The sequence below is a fragment of the Trichechus manatus genome, unplaced genomic scaffold, assembly GCF_000243295.1.
Source record: "Trichechus manatus latirostris isolate Lorelei unplaced genomic scaffold, TriManLat1.0 scaffold00115, whole genome shotgun sequence".
NCBI classification, from domain to species: Eukaryota; Metazoa; Chordata; class Mammalia; order Sirenia; family Trichechidae; genus Trichechus; species Trichechus manatus.
The window spans coordinates 8,600,645-8,625,365 of NW_004444051.1; the positions used below are offsets into that span (position 1 = coordinate 8,600,645).

The 24,721-nt window shown below is 38.7% G+C and overlaps 1 protein-coding gene, 1 non-coding gene and 1 pseudogene across 5 annotated transcripts; 2 read left to right on the top strand and 1 right to left on the bottom strand.

The window, feature by feature from the left end:
• The first annotated feature begins 211 nt into the window (after positions 1–211).
• On the top strand, positions 212–1,058 carry LOC101347781 (FGFR1 oncogene partner 2 pseudogene; annotated as a pseudogene).
• A 2,236-nt stretch (positions 1,059–3,294) lies between these two features.
• TRNAS-AGA (transfer RNA serine (anticodon AGA)) lies at positions 3,295–3,376 on the top strand. The gene has a single exon. It is a non-coding gene; the product is annotated as a tRNA-Ser (tRNA).
• A 1,193-nt stretch (positions 3,377–4,569) lies between these two features.
• On the bottom strand, positions 4,570–23,297 carry SLC17A2 (solute carrier family 17 member 2). Of its 4 annotated transcripts, XM_012557731.1 has the most exons (12): positions 15,595–15,622; positions 13,903–14,114; positions 12,530–12,532; positions 11,832–12,065; positions 11,659–11,746; positions 9,253–9,339; positions 7,967–8,085; positions 7,684–7,845; positions 7,032–7,164; positions 6,795–6,942; positions 5,939–6,029; positions 4,631–4,765 (listed from the first exon to the last, which is right to left on the bottom strand). In XM_012557731.1, the coding sequence occupies exons 1-12, from the start codon at positions 15,620–15,622 to the stop codon at positions 4,631–4,633; spliced, it is 1,440 nt and encodes a 479-aa protein (XP_012413185.1). The 4 variants fall into 4 exon arrangements, with proteins under 4 accessions (XP_004384058.1, XP_012413185.1, XP_023594161.1 ...); XM_004384001.3 differs by lacking the exon at positions 12,530–12,532 and having other exon boundaries at positions 4,570–4,765; positions 15,595–15,705; XM_023738393.1 differs by lacking the exons at positions 4,631–4,765; positions 12,530–12,532 and having other exon boundaries at positions 5,639–6,029; positions 15,595–15,705.
• Positions 23,298–24,721: the final 1,424 nt, after the last annotated feature.

A 24,721-nucleotide genomic window follows, 5' to 3' on the forward strand; every position in this document is an offset into this window, starting at 1 on the left:
AAGCCATTAGGAAGTGTGGATGGTAAGTTTTCCTCAGATGGGACAATGTAGCTCAACTCTAGCAAGAGGAAAGAAATCTCAGAGGTTGAGGCACTCACGAAGTGCTTATTGGAAGCTGTTACTGAGGTTCTCCCAGGCCAGTGACGATTCTTGGCTCGGCCACCTCTGCGGCTGGCCCTCACTAACTCTACCCGGTTCCGTGTCTACGTGCTGAAGAAGCTGACTAGGTTGGGTCCTAGAACTATTACAGATTCCCACTGCTTGAGGTGTTCTATTAAACCAAGGTTCTCATTTAGAAATGAGTTGTACTATTGAGAAGGCAGTTGTTGATGCTAAAGCTCTTGTTGAAAGATTGAAAATCATGAAGACGCAGCAGAATCTCTCATTGAGCAAACCACAGCTCTCAACAAGCAAGCGGAAGCAATGAAACAGTACCAGGAAGAAATTCAAGAACTTAATGAAATCACAAGACATCAGCTTCGGTCTACATTAGGTACGGGAATCCAGCAAGAAAACACAAATCAGGGAAATACAACAGGAGAATAAAGAATTATGTACATCCCTGGAAGAACATTAATCCGTCTTGGAACTTATAATGAGCGAGTATCAAGAACAAATGTTCAGACTGATACTGGCAAGCAAAAAAAAAAAAAAAAGATCCAGGTATAATAATGAAGCTAAAAGAGCAGCACTCCAAGATTGACATGGTACATGGTAACATTTCTGAAGGATTCTTCCTTGATGCATTTCGACACAGCCTTGAAGCACCTCAGCATGGACTGGAGAGGAGGCACTTGGAAACAAACCAGAATGAATTACAACTACGTGTTGACCAAATAACTGAAACGGCAGCAGTAAAGAGGAAAGCCATTGAAATTGATGAGCAACAGGGTTGCAAGAACAGAATATTTCAATTTGAACAAGGAAACAAAGGCTTGAGAGAGATCCTTCAAATAACTCGAAAATCATTTTTGAACCTTAGGAAAGATGATGTGTCAGAAAGCACATTTTTGTCAGCATTAGTGACCAATAGTCACCTGAGTCTGAGGAAGAGCTGAAGAGCTTCTCTTACATGGCTCCAAATGGTCACTGAGACTGGCTTACTAAATGGTTGGATTGGGTAACAAAAAAAAAAATCAATCTCAGTCAACCCTTTTATTATACATATACATGCTGTGTACAGTACCCTGGCAATGACATTTTTAAGAGATAGCAACAAAAAATGCATATTTAATGGTCACTGACTTTATTCTAAAACATAATCGAAAGGTAGAATTAAGCCATTTATAATTGGTGAACAGATGAAAGGTTTTCACAGTGACTACTGAATATATACAGAGCTTTTGGCAGTACTCTTGGCTAGTTCTGGATGATACTTGGGTAAACTTAAATATTTCCAGTAAGTGTTTGGGAATTTACAGAATTGTTCCATTTAAAAAATATAAATGTCTGCCATGGCTTTGTGAATAGAAGATCCTCATACTAAGTTTTATCCTTCCTGTTTAGTGTCAGAGTTAACAAATGGCTTACCTACTATTATTTATTGCCTCTTCACCTTCCTATTAGTTTAGGTTTTTGTCAAAGAAAACTGTTTTAAAGGCTTTAAGAATGTTTTATACTCACCAAAAACACAAGGTGATTTAATTTAGCTAATTTACCCTAATGTATAGTAGGCTAACAGTTTTCCATAACTTGCTTAAGTGTATGAAATATTTCAGGAATGAAAAAGAAGGAATATTGCTTTCTAAGAAAGAAGATCTTTTAAGAGACATATTTAGTAGGTTAAACTACTCTGAAAGAAAAAGTTTTGGTTCTAAGTCAATAATCAAGTGGCGATGTTTCTCTTCTCTGGTTGACCTTTAAGGATATTATATAGCTCATTTAGCTGAGTTGAAATGTTTGATACAGCATGCTGAGTATGGTAATTTCAAAGTAAATTGGGAATTCCCTTGGCCTTTACTCTTTTTTAAGTAATTACTCTTGAGAAATACTAATTGTAAAAAGTAAATCATAATTTCAAAAAAATTTTGGTCTTCATAATCTGTAAGATTTTTTCTTACAACCTTTTAGTCAAAAGGGAGGGAAAATCTATGGATTTAGAATTTTTTTTTTTTTAACGAAGTATCGAATATCCAGTACATAAATTTTTAAAAGGCCACCAAATACAGAAGTGTGATTTAACATTAGTCGAAACCTAAAATTTTCTTATTTTGTGATGATTTTCTTATTATCATGTGATAGAATAAAAGACTAAGAGTGTCAAATAAACTTAAATATACCATGTTTTTGTGCAAATCATGCCCACCATCTCTGTTTGTGGGCCCCCCCCCCCCCAGGTATTTTCATGTGCATGCTATGCTAATTTTTTTTATAGCAACATGTGGGGAAGGTTGGCAAGGCCGTGCTTGTGAGGGTACCTGGGGGCGGGGGTTTGGCAAGCAAACGTAGAGGGCTTGCGTTGTTTGTGTAAAACAATAAGGTATTCATTTATATTAAATATTAAAATTAGCACAAATAAAAAATTCTACTTTTGAATGTATAATCTGTTAAAGAAATATGCCTTCACATGATAATTTTTGTCTAATTTCATATATTGCTAATATTCAAAGCTACTTTTCACTTCAGAATTTTTGTATCTCACGTTTGTGGGAAAGGGGGTCACAGGGCTGACTGAATAGAAAAAGGCTAACTGCCCTAACACCAAATAGATTTCTTTTCTCATTCAGGGGACTTAATTGATATTTTATAAATAAGTTTTATTTTTAAACTTTTTATCGGCTTTTGGGAAAATATCCCTTAATTTGATAGCAATTCATTCAAATAATTTTTATCCAAAGTAAGAATTAAAGAAAGAAAATAAGCTACACAGTTGAAATGGGTAGCACAACCCCGGAACTCTGCTTTCTTAGAGCACAGGCTCAAAAATATCTCTTACTTGAACTAAGAGATTTTCTTTATCTGCTAAATTAGCCCCAAGATTCTAGGCCCTGTGATCCTACTGGGTTTCTAAGTATGACGAGAACCTCTTCTTTCCTAGAAAAGTCACAGTAAAGCCAGAGTCATTTCTGCGTGTGCAGAGAACCTGTCGTTGTTGTTAATTGCCGTAGAGTCAGCTCTGACTTGTGGTGACCCCATGTGTGCAGAGTAGAACTGCTCCATTGGGTTTCAAGGCTCTGACCTTTCAGAAGCAGATCGCCAGGGCTGTCTTACGGGGTCCCTCTGGGTGGGTTCCAACCACAAACCTTTCTGCTAGTAGTCAAACACTTGCCCTTTTGCGCCACCTAGGGACTAAATGTAGTCATAGCCAAGTGGTTAAGGTGATGGACTAGAAATTCACTGGGGTTTCCCTGCGCAGGTTTAAATCCTGCTGACTATGGAATACTTGTAGCCCGTATCTGTACCCTTGGTGGTGCAGTGCTTATTAAGAGCTTGGCAGCTAACCGAAAGGTTGACAGGTCAAATCCACCAGCTGCTGCTGGGAAATCCTATGGGGCAGTTCTACCCTGTCCTATAGGGTCACTATGAGTTCGAATCGAATGGACAGCAATGGGTTTGTTTTTTGGTTTAGGGATTAGAGGATGTATTTTAAGTTTTAGGAGCCAGAATTAATTCCTGTTGGGGTTGATGATAATTAATTTGAGCATCTTGAGGAAATAAGGAAGATTTAAGGAAGGTCAAATGATCGTTTTCACCCTTCAAGGGAACTCCTCTGCTATGTGATGACTTCTTAGGTCATGTTTCATGCTGTTAAAACTTCACTATTCTTCTCCCCTATATAAATAACCATTTCACTTGAAAGTGTCTCTGTCGTCTCTCTGCCACTTTCATTACATGGTCTAAACTCACTGTCCCTTCTGCAAGTGTCCAAACTGCTTTCCATCACACTAATTTTTCCTACACGACAAGCTTTCCAATTCTACATTCTTCTCTCTCTCTCGCTTTCTAGTTGGCCTCATTCATTTCATCTTTTCCTGGCCATTAACATCTGGAATTTAGTTAGGATAAGTAAATATTTGTTTTCCATGATGGAAATAATTTCTAATCTAATAATATGAAAAAGATCTATTTAATTTTAGCATGTGCATTTTAATAGAATTTAATCACATAAATAAACACCAATGTTTCCCAATATACATTTAAAAAAAAAATCAAGACTTAAAATGTCAATTCTGTGGTTTAGCCTTAAAATTCTGTTCTGATCTTGGTAACTTGTGGCTACAATTCACAGCAGGCCTTCTCTGTGTCCATAACCACTCCCATGATTGTGTTCACATGGATTTTTGTTCATCTAATACTTTCTGAACAGAAAAATTCAAAGGCAACAGGAATTGACTTTTCAAGTCTGTCCAGTAGTTCTCAACCTTGGTTGCATGTTAGAAAATTCTGGGGAGTGTCTAAAAATTAGTGCTATCTAGATCCCACCCCAAACCAATTCAATCAGAATCTCTGGAACGGGATTGTGTATCAGTGTGTTTTAAAGATGCCCCCAGGGAAATCTAACACAAAACCAGGGTTGAGAACTGCTGAGCCTAAGGCCAAGTATGCGAAGAAAAAATGGCAATTACAGTGGTACCAAAAATGTTGAAAAGTTAATGGTCAGTACTGCACATCAGTTTATAATGTGATATCCTCAGAGGCGAGTGAGGTTCTCCTCTCTGGCCCAGCCCTGGATTTTCGCTTGTCCAAATGTGAGGTAAAAGACCAGGCCAAACATGTTGACAGCAGCCGACAGGAAAAAGACATTCCTCCATCCAGACTCAGAATTCTAGACACACAAAAAACATAGAATTATGTTCTTTTCACTAGTTCCTTTTCTGCCAGTTTGGAAAATCCTCCATTTTGTGTACTGCAACACTGATCACAAAAAATAGACGGTCCACTGTGCACTGGCCATTTAACCTCTAAAGCCATCAAAGATGCTTTTACGAAACTGTTGGAAACTAAATGACTCTAAAATGCACACTGGGTTCTAGATTAGGATCAATTTTTCTTCAAACCCACACAAATTAACCTACGTTATTGTTTTTCTGGAACTCTAGAGCTCGACATTCATGAGAACATTGCATCATTCACATAAAGTTCTGCCTCAAATGACATCTTTAAGATCTCACATGTGCATTTGCTCTTTGTTTTGTTTAGTTTTGGCTTTGTTGTTAGCATCAACCACAGTAACTCCTTAGATGAACACCTCAATAAAACATGAGCTATGTTTGACCTGCCTGCGTCATCCTCCTCACCAGGTCCTACTAAGTCATAGTTCACTTCCAGCATTATAGTCACAGTGGATTCCTAGGAATTTGGTCAAAAAATAACTCCAGAGCTAAATCGCATAGAGATTTATTAAAAAAAAAAAAAAAACTCGTCCTTGTAAAGTGACTCTCATGAGTCCTTTCATCCCAATTTGGCTCTGTCTTTCATCTTTCCCACTAGCCTTCATTTCTGAGCAAGCCTTTTGCTCCTTGCCACTGGCAGTGCTTCACATCCATTCTCTTTTCACCCATGATTTAACCTCCCTTTAAACTGGCCTTGGGACACTTTGTGTTTCCTTTTTTTTTTTTTAAGTCAGAATTAATCTGAGCAGATTCTTCATGATCTTCCCTTTCTGCCTCTGTCTTCAACTCTTACCATTCCTGGACATGTATGATGGACATAACTAAGAACTGTTTCATGCATTTGTACCTCTAGGATGTCATACATGTTAACTTCTCTACCCAATTGTTCATTTTCATCAATCTAACACCTATTCATTTTTGGAAATTCAGCTTATATTTTTCTTCACCTGAGAAACTTGACCTGCTACAGTTTGATTGAGAATCCCCCTTGAATAAAATAATTGTGTTGCATCCATGCTTATTTTCCCCATCAGACCATACAGTCCTTCAGAGCAGTGTCTAAAACAATACAGCCACTTGCAGATGTTCAGTAAACTGGACCCAACCTGACTGATAAGGAATCCAGTGGCAGTGGAAGAGATGATTCCTGCGATGAGCCCAAATCCCCTTGAGATCCCCATAAGGAAACTTGAATATCTGAGGAGAGATGATTTTATATAGAGTAAGAGACCCTCATGGCATCTGCAGTAATTCAATATTAATGCAGCTTGACTTTAATGGCAAAGTCATTTTCCCTAATGCAGTTTTTCATTCACTTGAAGACAATGTCTATTTGCCAGACCTGAAATCACCTATCCACTGAGTTAACAACCAGGAAACATTTCAGTCTCTCTGGAAGCCAAGGTCCTCACTCTGGTTACTCAACATGGGAGGCAGTTTGTGCAGTGGGTAAGACACAGACTCTGGAGTCAAACTGCCTGAGTCCAAATCCTGGCTCTGCCCCTGTGTCACCTTTGGCAAGCAACTTAACCTTCTAGTGTCTCAGTCTTCTCCCCTATAAAATGGGGATAACAATAGGACCTACATCTTGTAGTTGTGTTGATATATGAGAAGTCTTTAGAGCTGGGTTTTGTTCATGGTGAGTACCTATGCAGTAGCTAATATTATCAACACCCTGGAAACTTTTCCAAAACACATATGTGTGGGCTCTTTCTCAGAACACACAGTCCAATCTCTGGCGGGGAGGCTTGGGGATCTTTTCATCTAAATGATTACTAGCCAAGATTGGGAACTGTTTTTCTAAAAATGCCTTAGGTTATGACCACATACTAACATTTCTATTTATTCCGTACTCTATCGTCATTTAGTGAATGTCAATAACAGGAAGGAGTTGAAGAAGAAGGCTGAGGTCTATCACCTCTGGAAAAGACTGGAAGAGGGAAAAACAAGTAAAACTCTTACCTGGGGGCGATATCTAAGGTGTTGATGATAAATCCCGAGTCACACAAGTTGCTGGTCCCAGGAATAAGTATCAGCAAAATAACGGTTGTCATATAACTGGAAGTCACAAAGGGCAGGGTCATAGCGCAGACTGACGGGAGGAGGAGCCCTGGGCAATGAGGACACGCCATCAGGAACCCTCTTAGACCACACGTGGAAAAAGGGATTGGTTAACTTGGCCCAGGGGCCTATCCTTACCTAGGGACGAAAAGAGTTTTCGCACCGTACTTAATCTGAGAAGATTCCTGGACAGAAGGAAATCTGCCAGTTGACCTCCTAGAATCGTACAGCTTGAGGCAGCAATAAAAGGCAGGGAGGACAAAACTCCACTCTGAAGGAAGGAAAATTAAACAGTGAGTAATTACAGATGTGCATATAGCACCAAAATTTATCCATTATGCAGACCAATCATTAGCCCGCCCCTGACATTCTGAGTCATTTTAGGCAATTAGCATCCTTTTCCACCCTAGAAAAATACTGTCTCAGGTAAGAGGGCTAGCCCTTGAATCACACTGGTCCCCAGAGAAAAGCAATATTTATTTTTAAGGAAAACTGAAGAATCGGCCAGTGTGGCAGCGTAGCAGAGTGGTTAAGAACATAGCTGCTGGAGCAGCTCTACCACTTAATAATTGTGTAACCCAGGGCAAGTCATCTTACCTCTATAGGTGCCCATTACTACACCTGTGCAATTGAAATCATCACAGTGCCTCTCTCGAGGTCACTGTGAGGGTTAAGTGAGTGACTATGTGCAAAGCACAGAGAACAGTGACCAGAATACCAGGCAGCACAAAGCTAAGTCTCCTTACTGCCATTACTATCATTTTTGTAGAAGTATAGGAAGTATACTTACATCTCTAATGTTAACGTGGAGCACAGAACTGATGTACGTTGGTAGGTATGTTATGATTATGGTGCACAACCAGAAATGGCTGAAAAAACCCATGAAAATGGCCCAAAGTGGGAGGCATCTGACCATAGCCTTTATCGGGACAGATCGTCTAGGAGAACCGGGCTGAAAGGAAATATCTAATCAACTTGAGTATTAGAACAGGCCAGAGGCCACTTCTCCTGGGAGACCCATGTCCTCCCCAGTGATCTTGGCACAGTTCACAGGTAGAAGGGGTGCCCCGTACCTTTTGAGCTAGTGAGAACACAATGTGTTCCCTTTCCCTGACACTAATACATGGGTGATGCATGGGGTCGTCGTAAATCACCGTGAACCACAGGAGACAGCAGACACAGCCAATGCTACCTGGGAAGGAGGGACCCAATTAGTTTTCAGGTTGATTTGTGTTCTGGGAGGAAGGGTGTCCTCTGAATTGACATGCTTGCTCCCACAAACACACGTATCAATTTATGGTGACTCTACCATAAGGACATACATTTTCCCACTTCTTCTTTTCAACTCTTCAATAAACTCCTTTTTACCATTAAAGCTTTCTAGATACCACCTCCCAAATACCGAGTCTTCATTTGTCAGTATCAGAACCCTCTGGAAATAGCATGAGCATGAACATTGCATACTGTAAACCAAAAGGGCCTAAGCTTAACATCACTGATGATAAAACTATCCAAGCTGGAATTATATTTAATGACACCATTTGGCTATAACAACAGAACAATCAGTAAGAATTGTCTCATTGCTAGGACTTGTTATTTGAAGAAGATTCTATGTTAAAAGACTCTGGGGACAATGTTATTTGAATTTCCTCTAATTACTGGGTCCACCCATTCTTTTATTTATAAAGCTAAAAGTCAGGCACTACCATAGGCACTAAAGTGGTAAAGACATTATAAAATGGATTCCTTGCCTCAAACACTTCACAATCTAATGGGGGCAGGTGTAAATAATCACATGCCAATGTGTCCTAGTGAAGAAACAGCAAGAAGAAGCATAGAGGACAGAATCTGATGGGATAAGTGCTAGAAATTCCCATGGGGAAGGGGACATTTGAACTGAGCATTGCAAGATTCACCAAGTAGAGAATAAGGTTAAGGGCACCTTCGTCGGAAATGATACTGATAATGAAATACAAAGACACATTGAAGGTGTGCTTTGCCAACTTTGATAACTACATACAGTGACTAGAACAGTCATTTTAAATGTAATGGTAGAGGTTCTGCAGATGCTTGGAGCAGGGAGTAAGTCTGCATTCCTTATTTCTCAGAGATCAGAATTATGTGTACAGTAATCCTCTCTGCCCTAGGCCCAGAACACAGTGCTGCCCGGAACCACCAGGACAATATTAAATCAAGCTGTGTTGACTAGAATAAGAAAGCTATCAATCCTAAACATTCTTCATCATCTTCCATTTAACAAAGGACATTTTCTCTCATATGGGAAGCACGTGGACAGTATGGGCATCAAAATCGATGTCTGGGAAATGGAAGCATTAGAATTTGAGATAAAGTGACTCACCAAAGATATAGAAGATAAAAGGCCAGCCCAAGGCCTGGCAAATTAGTCCCCCCACACAGAGGATGATGAAGGATCCAAATGCTACCCCTGAGGAGAAGGGGCAGGGAAAAAAAAACTTATGTCAGCATCAAACCTGAGACTGAATGGCCAGCCTATGCATTGTCCCAACGGTGAGATGGCACACTTAGAATGACTGGGTAGTAAGATTTTTTCTTCCTGCTCACACATCTCCCCCAGTGAAGCCATATTAGTCGTTAAAATTAATAAAAAATATGCCACTGACTCGTCAATGTCCTCCACACCAATGTGACCAAATCCAAATCCCTCTGTCTGCAATGGCCAAAAGTACAAAAAATCAAACCCTTTGCCATTGAATCAATTCCACCTCACAGTAAACCCATGCGTTAAGCAGTAGAACTGCTCTATAGTGTTTTCTTGGCTGTAATATTTATGGAAACAGATCACCAGGTCTTTCTTCCATAACATCACTGGGTGGGTTCAAACAGTCAACCTTTAAATTAGTAGTCAAGGGTAAAGTGTTTGTACCACCCAGGGATCTATCTCTGCAATGACAGCCCACCTATATTCCCTTATGTTTAGAATTGCATTTAGGCAGGGTACAACATGAGTTTGGGAGAAGGAAAGGAAAGACAAAAATTAATTAGATACAATCACTGCCCTCAAGGAGTTGTTATTCCAATTAGAGAGATAAGTGAGACCAAATTCACTATTACAAGTGTAATACAAGGTAGATCTTGCATTTTTAACACATCTTACAGAAGTCCACAATAAAAAAATGCACTTTATATGGCAACACGACACACAGACTCAACAATACACAAACATTTGTACACACAACCACACGTAAACACACATGCCTCAAACAAAAGTTTCATGAAATTATACCCTTACTGTATGCAATATATTCTAACATTCTATTCTATTGATTTTCATTTTTGAAATACTGATTTTGACCCACCAATTTGATTCTATGACCCACTAATGAACCTTAATTTGGAAAAAAAAACTGATTCAGAATAGAGATATGATAATAAAACTATAATATGCTATAGAATTATACACGAAGAGAAATTAATAATGATTATAAGACTTAGAAATTGTGTACATGAGCTATAAACAGTATGATGGATAGAATTTTGGCAAGTAGAACTGAGAGCAGAGGACTTTCCAGTGATACTAGCCAGTAGAATTGTCAGAGAAAATTTAAGTACAGATGTGTGTGGGGGATGGGGTGGGGGAGAGGGGGCGGGTAACACATGGCTAGTGCAATTGCAGCCTTGCTTGTAGAAGGTTGTTGACTGGAGTGGGAAAGCAAGTTGGGACAGATGGACAAGCATCTTTATATCCATGCAATAAGGAGGTCAGTCTTTAGTGTGCAATCATGGAGGAACACACTGAAGTGCTCAAGCAGGTGAGAAAAAATGCCCTAGCTGTGCTTTAGGAAGATAATTTGACTTCAATGGAAAGAGAGGTAGGAAGAAACAAAGCTGGAGAAAAGAGATGAGCTGAAAATGGCACTTGAGATAGAGGAGGTAGTTCCAAATATGATAGAAGGAAGCTGGCAAGCATGAAGGCTGCTGTAAGGTAAAAATCCATAGGATGTGGTCATGTACTGGACCTGGAGTGAGAAGCTTGATGGAAACCTCATTTCTGTTCTTTAAGTATATACTCTTAGGGCTACCAGTCGGGGAAAATAGAGACGATGAAGTTGTGTAATCCATAGTATGATCACAAACTATGGAAAGGCAGTCTAGCATGACAATGGAGAGTATGCACTCCCAGGCCAAATTTCCTGGCCTCAAATCCTAGTCCTACCACCTACTGGCTGTCTGAAGTAGGACAGTTTACTTAATCTCTGCGTACCTTACTTTCCTTCTCTGTCAAATGAGAATTAAAAGAAAGTATCTACATCAGAGGCCTGTTGTGAGGATTACCCCAGAACAGTAAAGAGCTCAGAAAAGCAAAAAGCTCAGAATAATGCTGACTCTTTAAATGCTGCTTTCCAACCTGATTTTTCTCCTTACCACTCTGAATTCTGATAGTCTTAATTCTCATGTGCACATCTTTGCTAAACTGGTGTTTACACAGCTTGCCTGACCTTTTACCACTTATGCAAATTCTTAAAGTTCTAAACTATTTCTTACAAGACTCTTAAGACTACCTAGCTCACAGGGTAGCCTCACAGGGTGGTCTCTCCTGCTTCTGAACAAACCTCAGTGGTTTACAGCACAGATGCGTCTTTCTTATTTGCTATGTAACTGTCTTACATTGTTTAATTTTGGTGGCATTTTTCTCCCTCTTTCCTAAACTATCCAATTCAGAGAAAGAAAGCTGTGGTAGGGGTGAAGCAGATTACAAAGCTTTGACCCATATATGCATCCTTACCTGATCCTGCAATGCTAGTAAGCTTGCTTCTTTCCAGTGGGGGAGCCCATTTTGCCCAAATTGTAAACTGACCTGTCCATGCCATTCCCTGAAATGAAAATCTTTAAGAACTTTGAGCTCTAGTAGAATTCAGAAGTCTGTATTACATTCAGAATGAGAAATTATCTGGATACCTGAGCCATGCCCTGGACTGTTCGAATTGCAATAACCAAAATCACCCCAAAATTGGCAGCCAGTGGTGTGAAGAGGGTGAGAAGAGAGGAGATCAGTAAACCAGCACCAAGCATATGTTTTGCTCCAAATATTCCTGCTAAATATCCGCTTGGGATCAGAGTCAATATTATTCCATAGTTGATTGAGCTAAAGATGATACCCTGAGTTTCTGGACTCCATTCATATACAGAGGCCTAGAGGAAAAAAAGAAAGAAAGAAAACTCTTGGCTAAGAAGTCCTTTTGTGAAAATCCACTTTACAGCCAGGAGTTGCTTGGGGTTGACAGGACCCTATTATAAAATATCTATTTTCTTTCTTTATTTTTTTTACTTAACTTAAATATCCCACATTTTCAAAACAACCGATTATACCTCTAATTTGCACCTCTCAAAGGGAGAGAAAAACAGAGTAAATGAAGAAGAAAACAGATAAATAAAATGATTACATAGATGGGTAATAGGAAGAAGCAAACAGAGAGAGCTACTGAGAGATGGTTCATCTATGAAAAAGCTTCCTTTAACTATTTCTCCTTCTGGCAAAAGTTGGGTGGCATGTTGATTCCCATTACAAAGAGTAAGAAAAACACACCAAAATCAGTTCTTAATTAAAAAAAAAAAAAATCACGTTTGGGAATTCTGGTTTGTCCGGCAGAGCTGACTTCCTAAAACACGTATTACAAATAAGTAAGATTGCATTCGTCTTCTGATATAACTCAATAAATAATTTTTGGTAGCCCACTAGATATATGACATCATGCTGAAAGTTGAAGTAGAAAGTCAAAGAATATAAAATATGAAATATTTTATCCACTTACAGTAACTAAATAATGCAAGGGATGTGATTCATGTCAGAATGAAGGCTTCAGGATGAATGTAAGTAAAATAAGGACTTTGAGGAGAAAGAAGAACAATTTGGGAAGATTCCAGGAAGGAAGCAGTATTTGAACTATCCTTTAAATAACGACTACGATGTGTATAAAGAGAAAAAGGAAAAATCATTCTCACTGAAGAATACAGCAAAAGTGGACTTGTACCATTTGAAATACTACCAATGGATCAGAAACTAACCGGGACTCTTGTTTGCCCAGAGAAAATACTCTCCTGAGGCCATTGAGAGCAGATGTGACTATGCTGGGAAGTGGGACCCAATTCTGAGGGAGTACAGCATGTTCTAGGAACAGTCTGGCAACTGGAAGATGTTCCAGATTCCTAAGCACAGACGTATGGATGTGTAGAATGGAATGATGGAAGAAAAACTGGAGACAGGGAGATCATTATAAATGAGCTGGATCAAAGACAATAAAAAATGTAAATTATGGGGACAACATTGGAAATGTACAATAAATGATTGTTTAAAGAATAATTTTTGAAAGAGATAATCATGATTCTAATGCAAGTATAAAATGAACATGTCAAAGATTTTATTAAACTTATTGATGAGTGAGGAAATCACTAAGATGTTACAACTTGTTCAAAGGAGAATTCAAAGAACCACGCACATATAGGCAGTAAGTAATGCTGAAATGGATTTTAAATAGATGACAAAAATGGCTTAGTCAACTGTGTGTGTGTGTAGGGGGATTATCAACCGATTTTACAGAGGACAAAATTCATTTGCAAGGCTATCAATAAGATTCATTTGTACCGCTATCAGTTATACACAATTTACAGTTATAAAATAGCTCAAAGACATTGAAAGGCAGAGGATCACCCACAGAATCAGATAACCCAGAATGACCTGCTTAAACAATGTCTAGTTTTCTATTGCAGATACCTAGTAATCTGTTTGGTCCATTTCAGAATTTTTTTGAATTTTTTCCTACAGATCCCCTACCTTATGATCTTAACAATCTCGAAGAAAGACTATTTTTTATCACAGATGTAAGCAATGTCTCAAAGAAAAACAAACCCACTTCTTTTCAGTTTGTCATTAAAAATTCATGCTTTTAAACTCTGCAGACAAGATTTGAGGCTTCCTTTTAAAATGGGTTTTCCCTCTCTACATAAAGCTTTCTTCTGCTATCAAACTTACCCCGGTATTAAATTCCTTGATGGATCTGCTGGGGTTATTGAGGGTGTCTGCAAGGGGTCCCTCTGTGGAGACATTAGATATATTTTGCTGCTCAGTGCTGTTCACCATGGCGATAATCGCAATGCTCAGACTCACACGCTGGGTTATCATGGTGAAGTTTGAGAAGTGCATGATGAGAGCCAGCCCATAGCGTAATGAACAGAAACCTGGACCTAGAGAACAACACAGGAATATGCGATGAACATCTTGACTGAGACCCATTTCTTTCCATTTTTCCCACAGCTAAATGTGGAAGAACATGAGATGACCTCACACTGTCCCATGGTCTTTTTTCACCAAAATAACTACAAACTTCCTGTGTCAATTTCTTTTGTTGGCTTCAAAACAATGAATTTTGGATCTTGCAATTAAGGAGGTTAAATATGGCTCTCCTTCAGAGATGTGCACAGCAGATGACAGAGAAAAAACCTACATACAAGGCATATAGGTCACATAGCTCCAAATTAAAGCGAATGGGGAATATGGTGGTAGAGCCAATCACAAAACCTAAGTCTCCCAGTTGCAAGTCAGTGGTCCTATTCATTATGTACATTCATTTATCACAAAGCGTGAAATTTTATACTTAGATGCCTTTCGATTAAGCTAATTGCACATCGAAGGATTCTCTTTAAAAACAGCTGAGAGATGGTACTTTAACGTAACACTTTTCACTAATTCCTTAGTGTGATGTCCATCTGGAAAAATCCCAGCTGTGTACCACAAGGCCCTGCTTTCACATATGGTCAGTTGTGTTTTATTTTTGTTTGCTGACCTTTTAAATTAATATGGAGAATCATTTTTACTAAGTTTGTAGCTGACGTGATGCTACAGGAGTAGTCAATATATTGCAATATGAAAGAGTGAAAAATAAAAGTTCCCACAAAGTAGTACTCCTACCTCATTGCCGTCAAGTCGAATCTGACTCATAGAGACCCTATAGGACAGAGTAGAACTGCCTCATAGGGTTTCCCAGGAGCATCTGGTGGATTCAAACTGCTGACCATTTGGTTAGCAGCCAAATGCTTAACCACTGCACCACCAGGGCTCCCAAAGTAGTAAAGTGGACCAATATCGATAGGGTTCCCATTTTAATGATGGATTCAATTTCTTATGTATATTTGGAGAACTGGGACCAAAGAAAAACAAAGAGATGACCTATAAAGAAGTAGATAAAAATATAATGGAATACAAAGACTTTTAACAGCCAAATAGGCCCAAGGATACGGTTGGCTGTCTACAAAAGAAGTTATTTCCATGTTACCGGAGGTTTCCAAACTTAGGGGAAATAGCTAGCCACTTAGCAAGGATATTATAGCAGGGATTCATGATATTCTAGCGGAGATTCATGCATAGTTTGGGGGTCTGTTTAAAATGACTTTTTCAAGACTCATTCCATCCCTTAGATCCCAAGACTTATTGATCGCTTGGCTTAATTTCTGATAGATAAGTAGGCAGAGCTCCCTAAGAAAAAGGCAACAGGCAACTATAATCTGCCAGGATCGGGGGCTGGGATGAATCTGCTGTTGCATTGGGAGAGCCTCTACCAAGCGGTGGCACAATGAAAAACAGAGGAGAGAGAAGATGTGTCAAGAACACTGAAAATAGCTTCGACTCTTCCATAATGTAGCCTGCCAACAAGAGAGGTGGTGTTACCTTTCCTGGTAGAAGACTTCTCATCCATTTGGCTCCTCTGGGAAATGGTGTCACACTTTGTGGTGGAATTTCCCTCTACCCTGAATCTCTTTTACCACGACTGTTTTTTATCTATGGAGAGAACATTATCCAAACAATGATACAATTTTCTCATATTAATGTTACCTCCTCTCAGCATAAGTAAAAGTTTTGACTCAACAAACTATATATGATTTACATTTTATTGTATATTTCTTTAGTGCTATACTTTCGGAGGATTAGATTTTTGCCCAAAAATCTGGCTTTAAGTGCCAGCAATGTGATTTATAGAATCATGTAGTATCTAATCATTCATTTCCTCATCTGTTCAATAAGGATAATGCTCCTTTCTGAGTGGTGCTGTGAGAATTAAATGAGATCGTTATAAGTGCTTTATAAAACCACAGAGAATTATACAAATGTAAAGAGTACTCTGGCTTGTATGTAGCAGATCAGAAGATGAGACAAGACAGTTAAATTAAACTTAAGAGCTGAAGAGGAAGGTTCTAGAGCAGCCTTTTCTTTCATTTCTAATCATGTTTCCTTTCCATCTGCACAACCAAAACAACGGTCTATGGTGTCTTCTTTGAAGAAGAAGGATGGCTCTGCATAATACATATGTACGTATTTTAAATGTTTATATATATTATATTTAAAGGTTTGTTGTTGTTGTCCACTGCCATCAAGTTGGCACCCAACTTATGTGACCCCACGCACAACAGAACAAAATGCCCCATCTTGACCTATCCTCATGACTGGTTACAGATCAAATCATTGTGATCAATGTGGTTTTCATTGGCTGATTTTCATAAGTAGATCACCAGGCCTTTCTTCCTAATTCAAAGGTTTAAATGTACTATGTTCCATATATATGTATCATATGTAATTTTCTACCACTTGTCTGTCAGTTTGTTGTATTGTGGTGGCTTGCATATTGCTGTGATGCTGGAATCTAAGCCACCGGTATTTCAAATACCAGAAGGGTCACCCATGGTGGACAGGTTTCCCAGAGCTTCCAGACTAAGACAGACTAGGAAGAACAATGCGGACGTGGTAGTCTACTTCTGAAAAAATTGACCAGTGAAAATCTAATGAATATCAGCAAAATATTGCCTAATATAGTGCCAGAAGATAAGCCCCTTAGGTTAGAAGCCACTCAACATACGACTAGGGAAGAGCTGCCTTCTCAAAGTAGAGTCAACATTAACGATGTGGATGTAGCAAAGCTTTTGCAACCTTCATTTGCTGATGTGGCACAACTCAAAATGAGAAGAAACAGCTGCAATCATCCATTAATAATCAGAATGTGGGATGTACGAAGTATGAATATAGGAAAATTAGAAGTCTTCAAAAATGAAATTGAATGCTTAATGATCAATATCCTAGGCATTAGTGAGCTGAAATAGACTGGTATTGGCCATTTTGAATCAGACAATCATAGGTCTACTATACTGGAAATGACAAATTGAAGAGGAATGTCTTCACATTCAACGTCAAAAAGAACATTTTAAGATCTATCCTGAAGTACAACGCTGTCAGTGATAGAATAATATCCATACGCCTGCAAGGAAGACTGGTTAATATGACTATTATTCAAATTTACACACCAACCACTAATGCCAAAGATGAAGAAATTGAAGATTTTTACTAACTTCTGCAGTCTGAAATTGATCAACTATGCAATCAAGATGCACTGATAATTACTGGTAATTGGAATTTGAAAGTAGGAAGCAAAGAAGAAGGATTGGTAGCTGGAAAATACGGCCTTGTTGATAGAATCACATGATAGGATTTTTCAAGACCAATGGCTTATTCATTGAAAATACCTTTTTTCAACTTAATAAATATTGACTATACACATGGTCTTGCCAGATGGAATACACAGGAATTAAATCAACTACATCTGTGGAAAAAGATGATGGAGAAGTTCAATATCACAGTCAGAATAAGGCCAGGAGCTGACTGTGGAATAGACCAGCTATTGCTCCTATGCATGTACAAGTTGAAGCTGAAGAAAATTAGAACAAGTCCATGAGAACCAAAGTACGACCTTGAGCATATCCCGCCTGAATTTAGACACCATCTGAGGAAGAGATTTGATGCATTGAACACTAACGACTGAAGAACAGACGAGTTGTGGAATGACATCATACATGAAGAAAGCAAAAGTTCATTAAAAAGACAGGAAAGAAAGCAAAGACTAAAATGGATGTCAGAAGAGACTCTGAAACTTGCTCTTGACCATAGAGCAGCTAAAGTGAATGGAAGAAATGATAAAGTACAAGAGCTCAACAGAAGATTTCAAAGGGCAGCTCAAGAAGACAAAGTAAAGTATTATAATTAAATATGTAAAGACCTGGAGTTAGAAAACCAAAAGGGAAGAACACACTCGGTATTTCTCAAGCTGAAAGAATTGAAGAAAAAATTCAAGCCTCGGGTTGCAATAGTGAAGGATTCTACAGGGAAAATAGTGAACAACACAGGAAGCATCAAATGAAGTTGGAAGGAATACGCAGAGTCACTACCAAAAAGAACTGGCTGACGTTCAACCATTTCAGGAGGTAGCATATGATCAAGAACTGATTGTACTGAAGATGAAGTCTAAGCTGCACTGAAGGTATTGGCAAAAAATAAGGCTCCTGGAATTGACTAAATACCAATTGAAATATTTGAACAAAAGGATGCAATGCTAGAAGTGCTCACTTATGTACTTCAAGAAATTTGGAAGACAACTACCTGACCAACTGACTGGAAAAGTTCCATATTTGTGCCCATTCCAAACAAAGGTGATCCAACAGAATATGGAAATTATCAAACATATCATTAATATCACATGCAAGTAAAATTTTGTTGAAGATAATTCAAAAATGGTTGCAGCAGTACATCAACAGAAGACTGCCAGAAATTCAAGCTGGATTCAGAAGAGGATGTGGAACAAAAGATATCATTGCTGATGTTAGATGCATCTTAGCTGAAAGCAGAGAATGCCAGGAAGATGTTTACCTGTGCTTTATTGACTGTGCAAAGGCATTCGACTGTGTGGGTCATAACAAATTATGGATAACATTGAGAAGAATGGGAATTCCAGAGCACTTAAATGTACTCATGAGGAGCCTGTACATAGACCAACAGGCAATCATTTGAACAGAATAAGGGGATACTGCTTGGTTTAAAATCAGGAAAAGTGTCCATCAATCTTATATTCTTTCACCATACTTATTCAATCTCTGTGCTCTACAAAGAATCCAAGAAACTGGACTAGTTGAAGAAGATGAAGACATCAGGATTGGGGGAAGACTCACTAACAACCTGCAATATGAAGATGACACAACCTTGCTTGCTAAAAGCGAAGAGGGCTTAAAGTACTTACTGATTAAGATCAAAGACTACAGCCTTCAGTATGGATTACACCTCTACATAAAGACATGAGAAATCCTTACAACTGGACCAATAAGCAACATCATGATAAATGGAGAAAATAGCGAAGTTGTCAAGGATTTCATTTTACTTGAATCCACAGTCAATTTCCATGAAAGCAGCAGTCCAGAAATCAAATGACGTATTGCATTGGGTAAATCTGCCGCAAAAGACTGCTTTAAAGTGTTAAAAAGCAAAAATATCACTTTGAGGACTAAGGTGCACCAGACCCAAGCCATAGTATTTTCAGTCGCCTCATATGCATGCAAAAGCTGGACAATGAATAAGGGAGACTGAACAAGAATTGATGCCTTTGAATTATGGCATTGGCAAAGAATATTCAATATATCATGGACTGCTAGAAGAACGAACCAATCTGTCTTGAAAGAAATATAGCCAAAATGCTCCTTAGAAGCTAGAATGGTGAAACTTTATCTCATGTACTTTGGACATATCATCAGGAGGATCAGTCCCTGGAGAAGGACATCATGCTTGGGAAAGTAGATGGTCAGAGAAAAAGAGGAAGACCCTCAATGAGATGGATTGACACTGTGGCTGCAACAATGGGCTCAAATATAGCAATGATTATGAGGATGGCGCAGGGCAAGGCAATGTTTTGTTCTGTTGTACATAGGGTAGCTATGAGTCAGTTGTAACCAACTCTACAGCTCCTAACGAGTATCTCCGGATATAAGTGTAATTTGATCCCCAGTATTAATTCATGAAAGTTGCCAATTGGTGTTTTTCAGCCGATATTAAAGTTAGTTTAGAACTTATGTTATAGAAGCGCAAAAGCCAATCAGTACTCTTTTATCTTTTGCTGTATACATTATTCTAACAGTAATAATTTAATAATGATAATGAAATTATTATAATAAATTTTGGATTGCCAATTGGATCAAATTACCAACCTTTGTTTCAATTTAATAATATCTATCTAAACATATATATAGACATAAATATATAAAATTTCCTCCCCCTGTATCCAGATTTTTGTTTGCTTGTCACTGGATATACTATGGGGCGGATGGCTCTCTCTTTTTAGCCTCTTCATATTTATACATTTTCTTCTTATTGTTGTTATTGCCATCAAGTTGATCAAATTCATGGTGACTGCATACGTGCAGAGTAGAATTGCTCCATAGGGTTTTCTTGGCGGTAATCTTAATGGAAGCAGATCATCAGGCCTTTTCTTCCTCAGTATTACTGGGTGAGTTTGAACCATCAACCTTTACGTTAGCAAGAGAGCAAACCGAGCAAACCGTTTACACCACCCCGAGACCTTACCCTTTAACACTACCTCTCCTTTATTTTCATATTTTAGGCACAAGCTTAGAGCATAATACAACAGTTTCATTTTCAGGTATTCAAAATGAAAATGTATAATATTAAATCAAGTTTTAATCATTTGTTCCAGAACGAAATTTAATAATGTAAAATATTTTCAAGTTGAGATTTTAATATATATATTTAAAAAGCTACTTTTTCTTTCACTTTTGCATTAGTGAAACTAGATCACAAACCTATCACTTCAGTTTTCCTTCATGTTTTGCATCTGTTGACATCCAATAGAAAGGGGTGAAAAGCCTTACTTAGCTTCTGTGGCCACAAATGCTATTTTGAATTTTATCTCAATAGCTAATTGTGGTTGTTAATTTCCCTAATTTCTTTTCATGAGACAAATACAGAAACTGGGCTAACATCCCAAACCTTTCTAAACAGGAGACTTTCTGTGATATAATAATGGAAATAATTGGTTTACAGTATTCTCACAGAAGCATATGAGATGATGGGTTCTGAGCACTAACGTGATTGATATGAAATTAGAGACAGTGGAATCAATCTTAGCCCAATTGTAAGCAATAGAAAACATGTAACACTGTCAAAGGGGTCCCTGGGTGATGCAAACGGTTAAGGACTTGTCTTCCAGCCAAAAGGTTGGTGGTTCAAACCCACCCAGTGGTGCCTCAGAAGACAGGCCTGACAATCTTCTTCCAAAACCCTATGGAGCAGTTCTACTCTGCACACATGGAGTCGCCATGAGTCGGACTCAACAGCAACCTAAAACTAACAACAACAACATTGTCAAGGACCTTCCCATTCAAGAGTGAAACATGTAAAAGAATAGAAAATCATAGCATCAAAGCCATAAATACACATCGGAAAACAGAATTAAAATCAAGTCAAAAGCAAATTTAAAAATTATGTTAGGATGCAATATAGTATTGTAGTTGAGACAAAATAATTAATAATATAGACAATATGGTTTATGCATAAGCAAAAGGATAGATCTTCCTTTTCTTCTTAGTCTAGAACTCACTATTTTGTTGTGTGGGCTTTCCATCGCTCTTAGAGTTCCCTAATATTCAGCCTGTCTTGCATCATCTGTTAGAAAAATCTCCCAGTTTACTCAGAGTAAATGTTACACGTGGTTGAAAGAGCATAAGCCTGCGGTTCAAAGGGCATCCAAGGACTGAGTTCTGCTCTACCATTCACAAGCTAAGTAAACCTAAGCAGGTTTCATAAGCTCCCAGAGCTTTGTTTCATAGGAAAAAAAAATGAGGATAATATTACTTCATGAGATTGTTATGAGTAAAATTAATAAATGTATGAGAAATGTCCTGTAAATTGTAAAATATTATGCATTGTAAAATGTTGATATTGGTATTAACAACAGCAGCAATAATAAACGGTCACAATATTGGCACCTTGGCCCCCTCAGATCCATAAGTAAGAAGAGGCTTTCAGCACAGAAAACAGAGTTCTATGAAAGTCTGTTTTATTGGTTATTAAATTGGTTATAAACTTTTCCTTTTAAAAGTGGATTCTTCTGGACTGGAATCCATAAGATGGGTACAGGAGGGAAGTATCTTTCTGCAAACATCAGAAAACACGGGAAGAAATAGTTCCTTCCGTGTCAGCAAAATTGAAGCCCCTTTCATCACCTGCCTAGATTTCTGAGGGTTTGGTAGTTCTTTAAATAAAATCAGTTATTCCAGTATATTGTTTATGTCATGCTGTCAATTCATTTGTAAGTTTAATTATCAAAAAAAAAAGAAAGGGAAAAAAGTATCCTCAGCAGCAATGGTGGGCAATCCTAGAAGGCAGGGTTATGTAAATACTAAGGAGCACCACCTTCATGGGCCTCATAGCAGGTCAGGAGATGACCACCCGCTACACCCCAGTGCCTTGCTCCTTTTCTCCAAGCAAAATTGTGCCTTCCAGGCCAACAAGAGGCCTCCTGTGCTTTGGAATAAGGATTTTTCCTGGGCAGGCTGGAAGGTGGCATCTTCACTGAGCCTTTTCCCTTCTGGCTCCTGGTCATAGCACTAATGTTAGGTGCCATGAAGTCAGTTTCAACTCATGATGACCCCATGTGTGCAGAATAGATCTTCTCCATAGGATTTTCAAGGCTGTGAACTTTCAGAAGCAAATTGCCAGGGCTGTCTTCCCAGGTACCTCTGGGTGGGTTCAAACGTCAATCTTCCAGCTAGTAGTTGAGAGCTTAACCGTTTGCCCCACCCTGGGTGCCTAATAGGTAGCCATAATCTCTCTAAGTAACTTTTCTCAGCTATGTAAGAAGCGTAACAAACCAGATGTTCTCTACAAACGTACGTGCGTTCTTACCTTCAGTCTTATTCACGACAACCTAATTCATGTTTTCCTTTTCTTGAGAAACAATTTCAAGCACATATAGAAATCTGAAAAGACTCATTAGTCTCATTTCCCAGACCCAAACGTTACTAGTTCTGATGCTATATTCTATTCCACAGTCAAAGGCCGTCTTATTCATCAAGGTGGCCCAGTTAATACTCACCGGGTGCTCAGAGAAGTGATCATTGTCCTCAGTGCCCGTTGGCACCAGTGGCCTCTCAAGCCTTGCTGTAGGGTCTTGATTGAATCGGTTACCTTTTTTAGAAAGTTTTTTCTTCGTTTTGGAATCAGAGACCATTCCCAGGTAGAGATCTTTAGGATGATATTAATGTTTTCACTCTGACTTCCCCTAAAACTGTTCCTTCCCTTTAGTGGATCTCTGGTTAGTAATTACCCTTCAACCCGAAAGAAAGAAAATTACTTCCCTTCACCAGTAAATTAGTATGATAAGTCCTAGACCATAGGCTAACTTGAAGAAGGAGAGAGTTTCCGTCCCTTCATCCCTTTCAAATAATTCTGCACAGTTTCACAGGGGTAAATAATAAGCCACATGGCAGTCAGACAGCGCCAGCTTGACCCTACATTCTCAGCGCAGAGAAGCTGGGCTTGGCTTTGTTGTTTAATTTTTAACTTCATTTTCAAGTTCTCACAAACAGAGTGAGACATCTCTATGACATGTCACTGTGTTTTTCTGCTTTAAACTGTGCATACAGCCATTTCATCATTAAGCCTTTTTCCTGAAAAGAAGACCACATGGTAAAGAAGAAAGCAGGGTTCATCGGATTGGAGAGGTGGGGTCAACTCCACCTTGACTTCCTAGTTTTCTGTGACCGAGTACTTAATCTTTTCGAATTGGTTTCTACATTAGTAAAAGCACAGGTTATAATACTCAGTTCATGGGGTTAGTGGTAAATTAAATGAAATACATATGCTAACTGGTAGTAGGCCCTCAATAAATGGGATGTTTCCGTTAAGGGTTCCATTAACTCAGCTACATTTCTTTTAAGTATTTGGTGTCCATGGCCTAATAAATGTAAACTCTGGATACTCTGCCATCTTCCCATGAAGCTGCCCCGGACCCTTCCTTCCTACTTCTTATCTGTGCCCTTCCTATTCCAGTCTCTGTTTGTCTCCTGATGCCTTGATTCATGTTCTATTCTTAACTTTTGAGCCGTGGTTGTTACCTGGTCTTCCTAGTTTGACTCTCAACTCTCATTAAATGAGGCAGAAACCTGCATGCCCTTCTTAGCTTTATCTGCTTCAAATTTCCTTAGAGGAATTCCCAGGTACTGGTCAGTCTTACCAACCTTCCCAAAAGAACCTACCGGAGCCAACATTTTGGCCTGGCTACATGGTCCCTGCATTGGTTTTCTATTGGAGCTGTAAAAAATTATCATAAACTTAGTGGTTTTAAAAAAAAATCTATTATCTTAAAGTTCTAGAGGTCAAAAGTTTGAAATGGGTCTCACTAAGCCAAAATCAAGGTGTCGGCCAAGCCCTACTCTCTCCAGAGGCTCTAGGGAAGAATCTTTTTCTTGCCTTTTCTAGAGGCCACCTGAATTCCTTGGCTTGTGTTCCCTTCCTCCATCTTTAAAGCCAGCAACATAGTATCTTCAAATTTCTTTCTTCCACTCTGATCTTCTTGCCTCTAACAGAGAACCTTGTGAATACATTGGGCCCACCTGAATAATCTAGGATAATCCCCCTATCTCTGTAACGTCCCTTTTGTTATGTAAGATAACGTATTCACAGGTTTCTGGGATTGGTGTATGGACCTCATTAAGGGAGGAGGACCTGTCATAGCCCTCTTTCAAGAGGTGGAAGGGTAACAGGAAGAATTGAAACAGTGGATCCTTCCTTCCTTTAATTAAAAATTCTGGCTACTGACTTATTGTAAAATCATCATGTACCTGATCAGTCAATAAAAATAATTAAGAAGGAGACACTTAAGAATTTTCTGTTGAATCTGCCCAGAAGAAGATGCGACATTTTCTAATTTGAACAAAAACACGGCAGGAGCTAGCAGCAGCCTCAGTAG

Bases quoted from the DNA above. Each gene is read 5' to 3' on its own strand.
- SLC17A2 (XM_023738393.1), bottom strand. From the start codon at position 15,622: ATGGATGAGAAGTCTTCTACCAGGAAAG. The intron at 7,846-7,966 runs GTACGGGGCACC...ATTTCCTTTCAG, and splicing joins TGTTCTCACTAGCTCAAAAG to CCCGGTTCTCCTAGACGATC. The intron at 6,943-7,031 runs GTAAGGATAGGC...CTCATTGCCCAG, and splicing joins AAAACTCTTTTCGTCCCTAG to GGCTCCTCCTCCCGTCAGTC.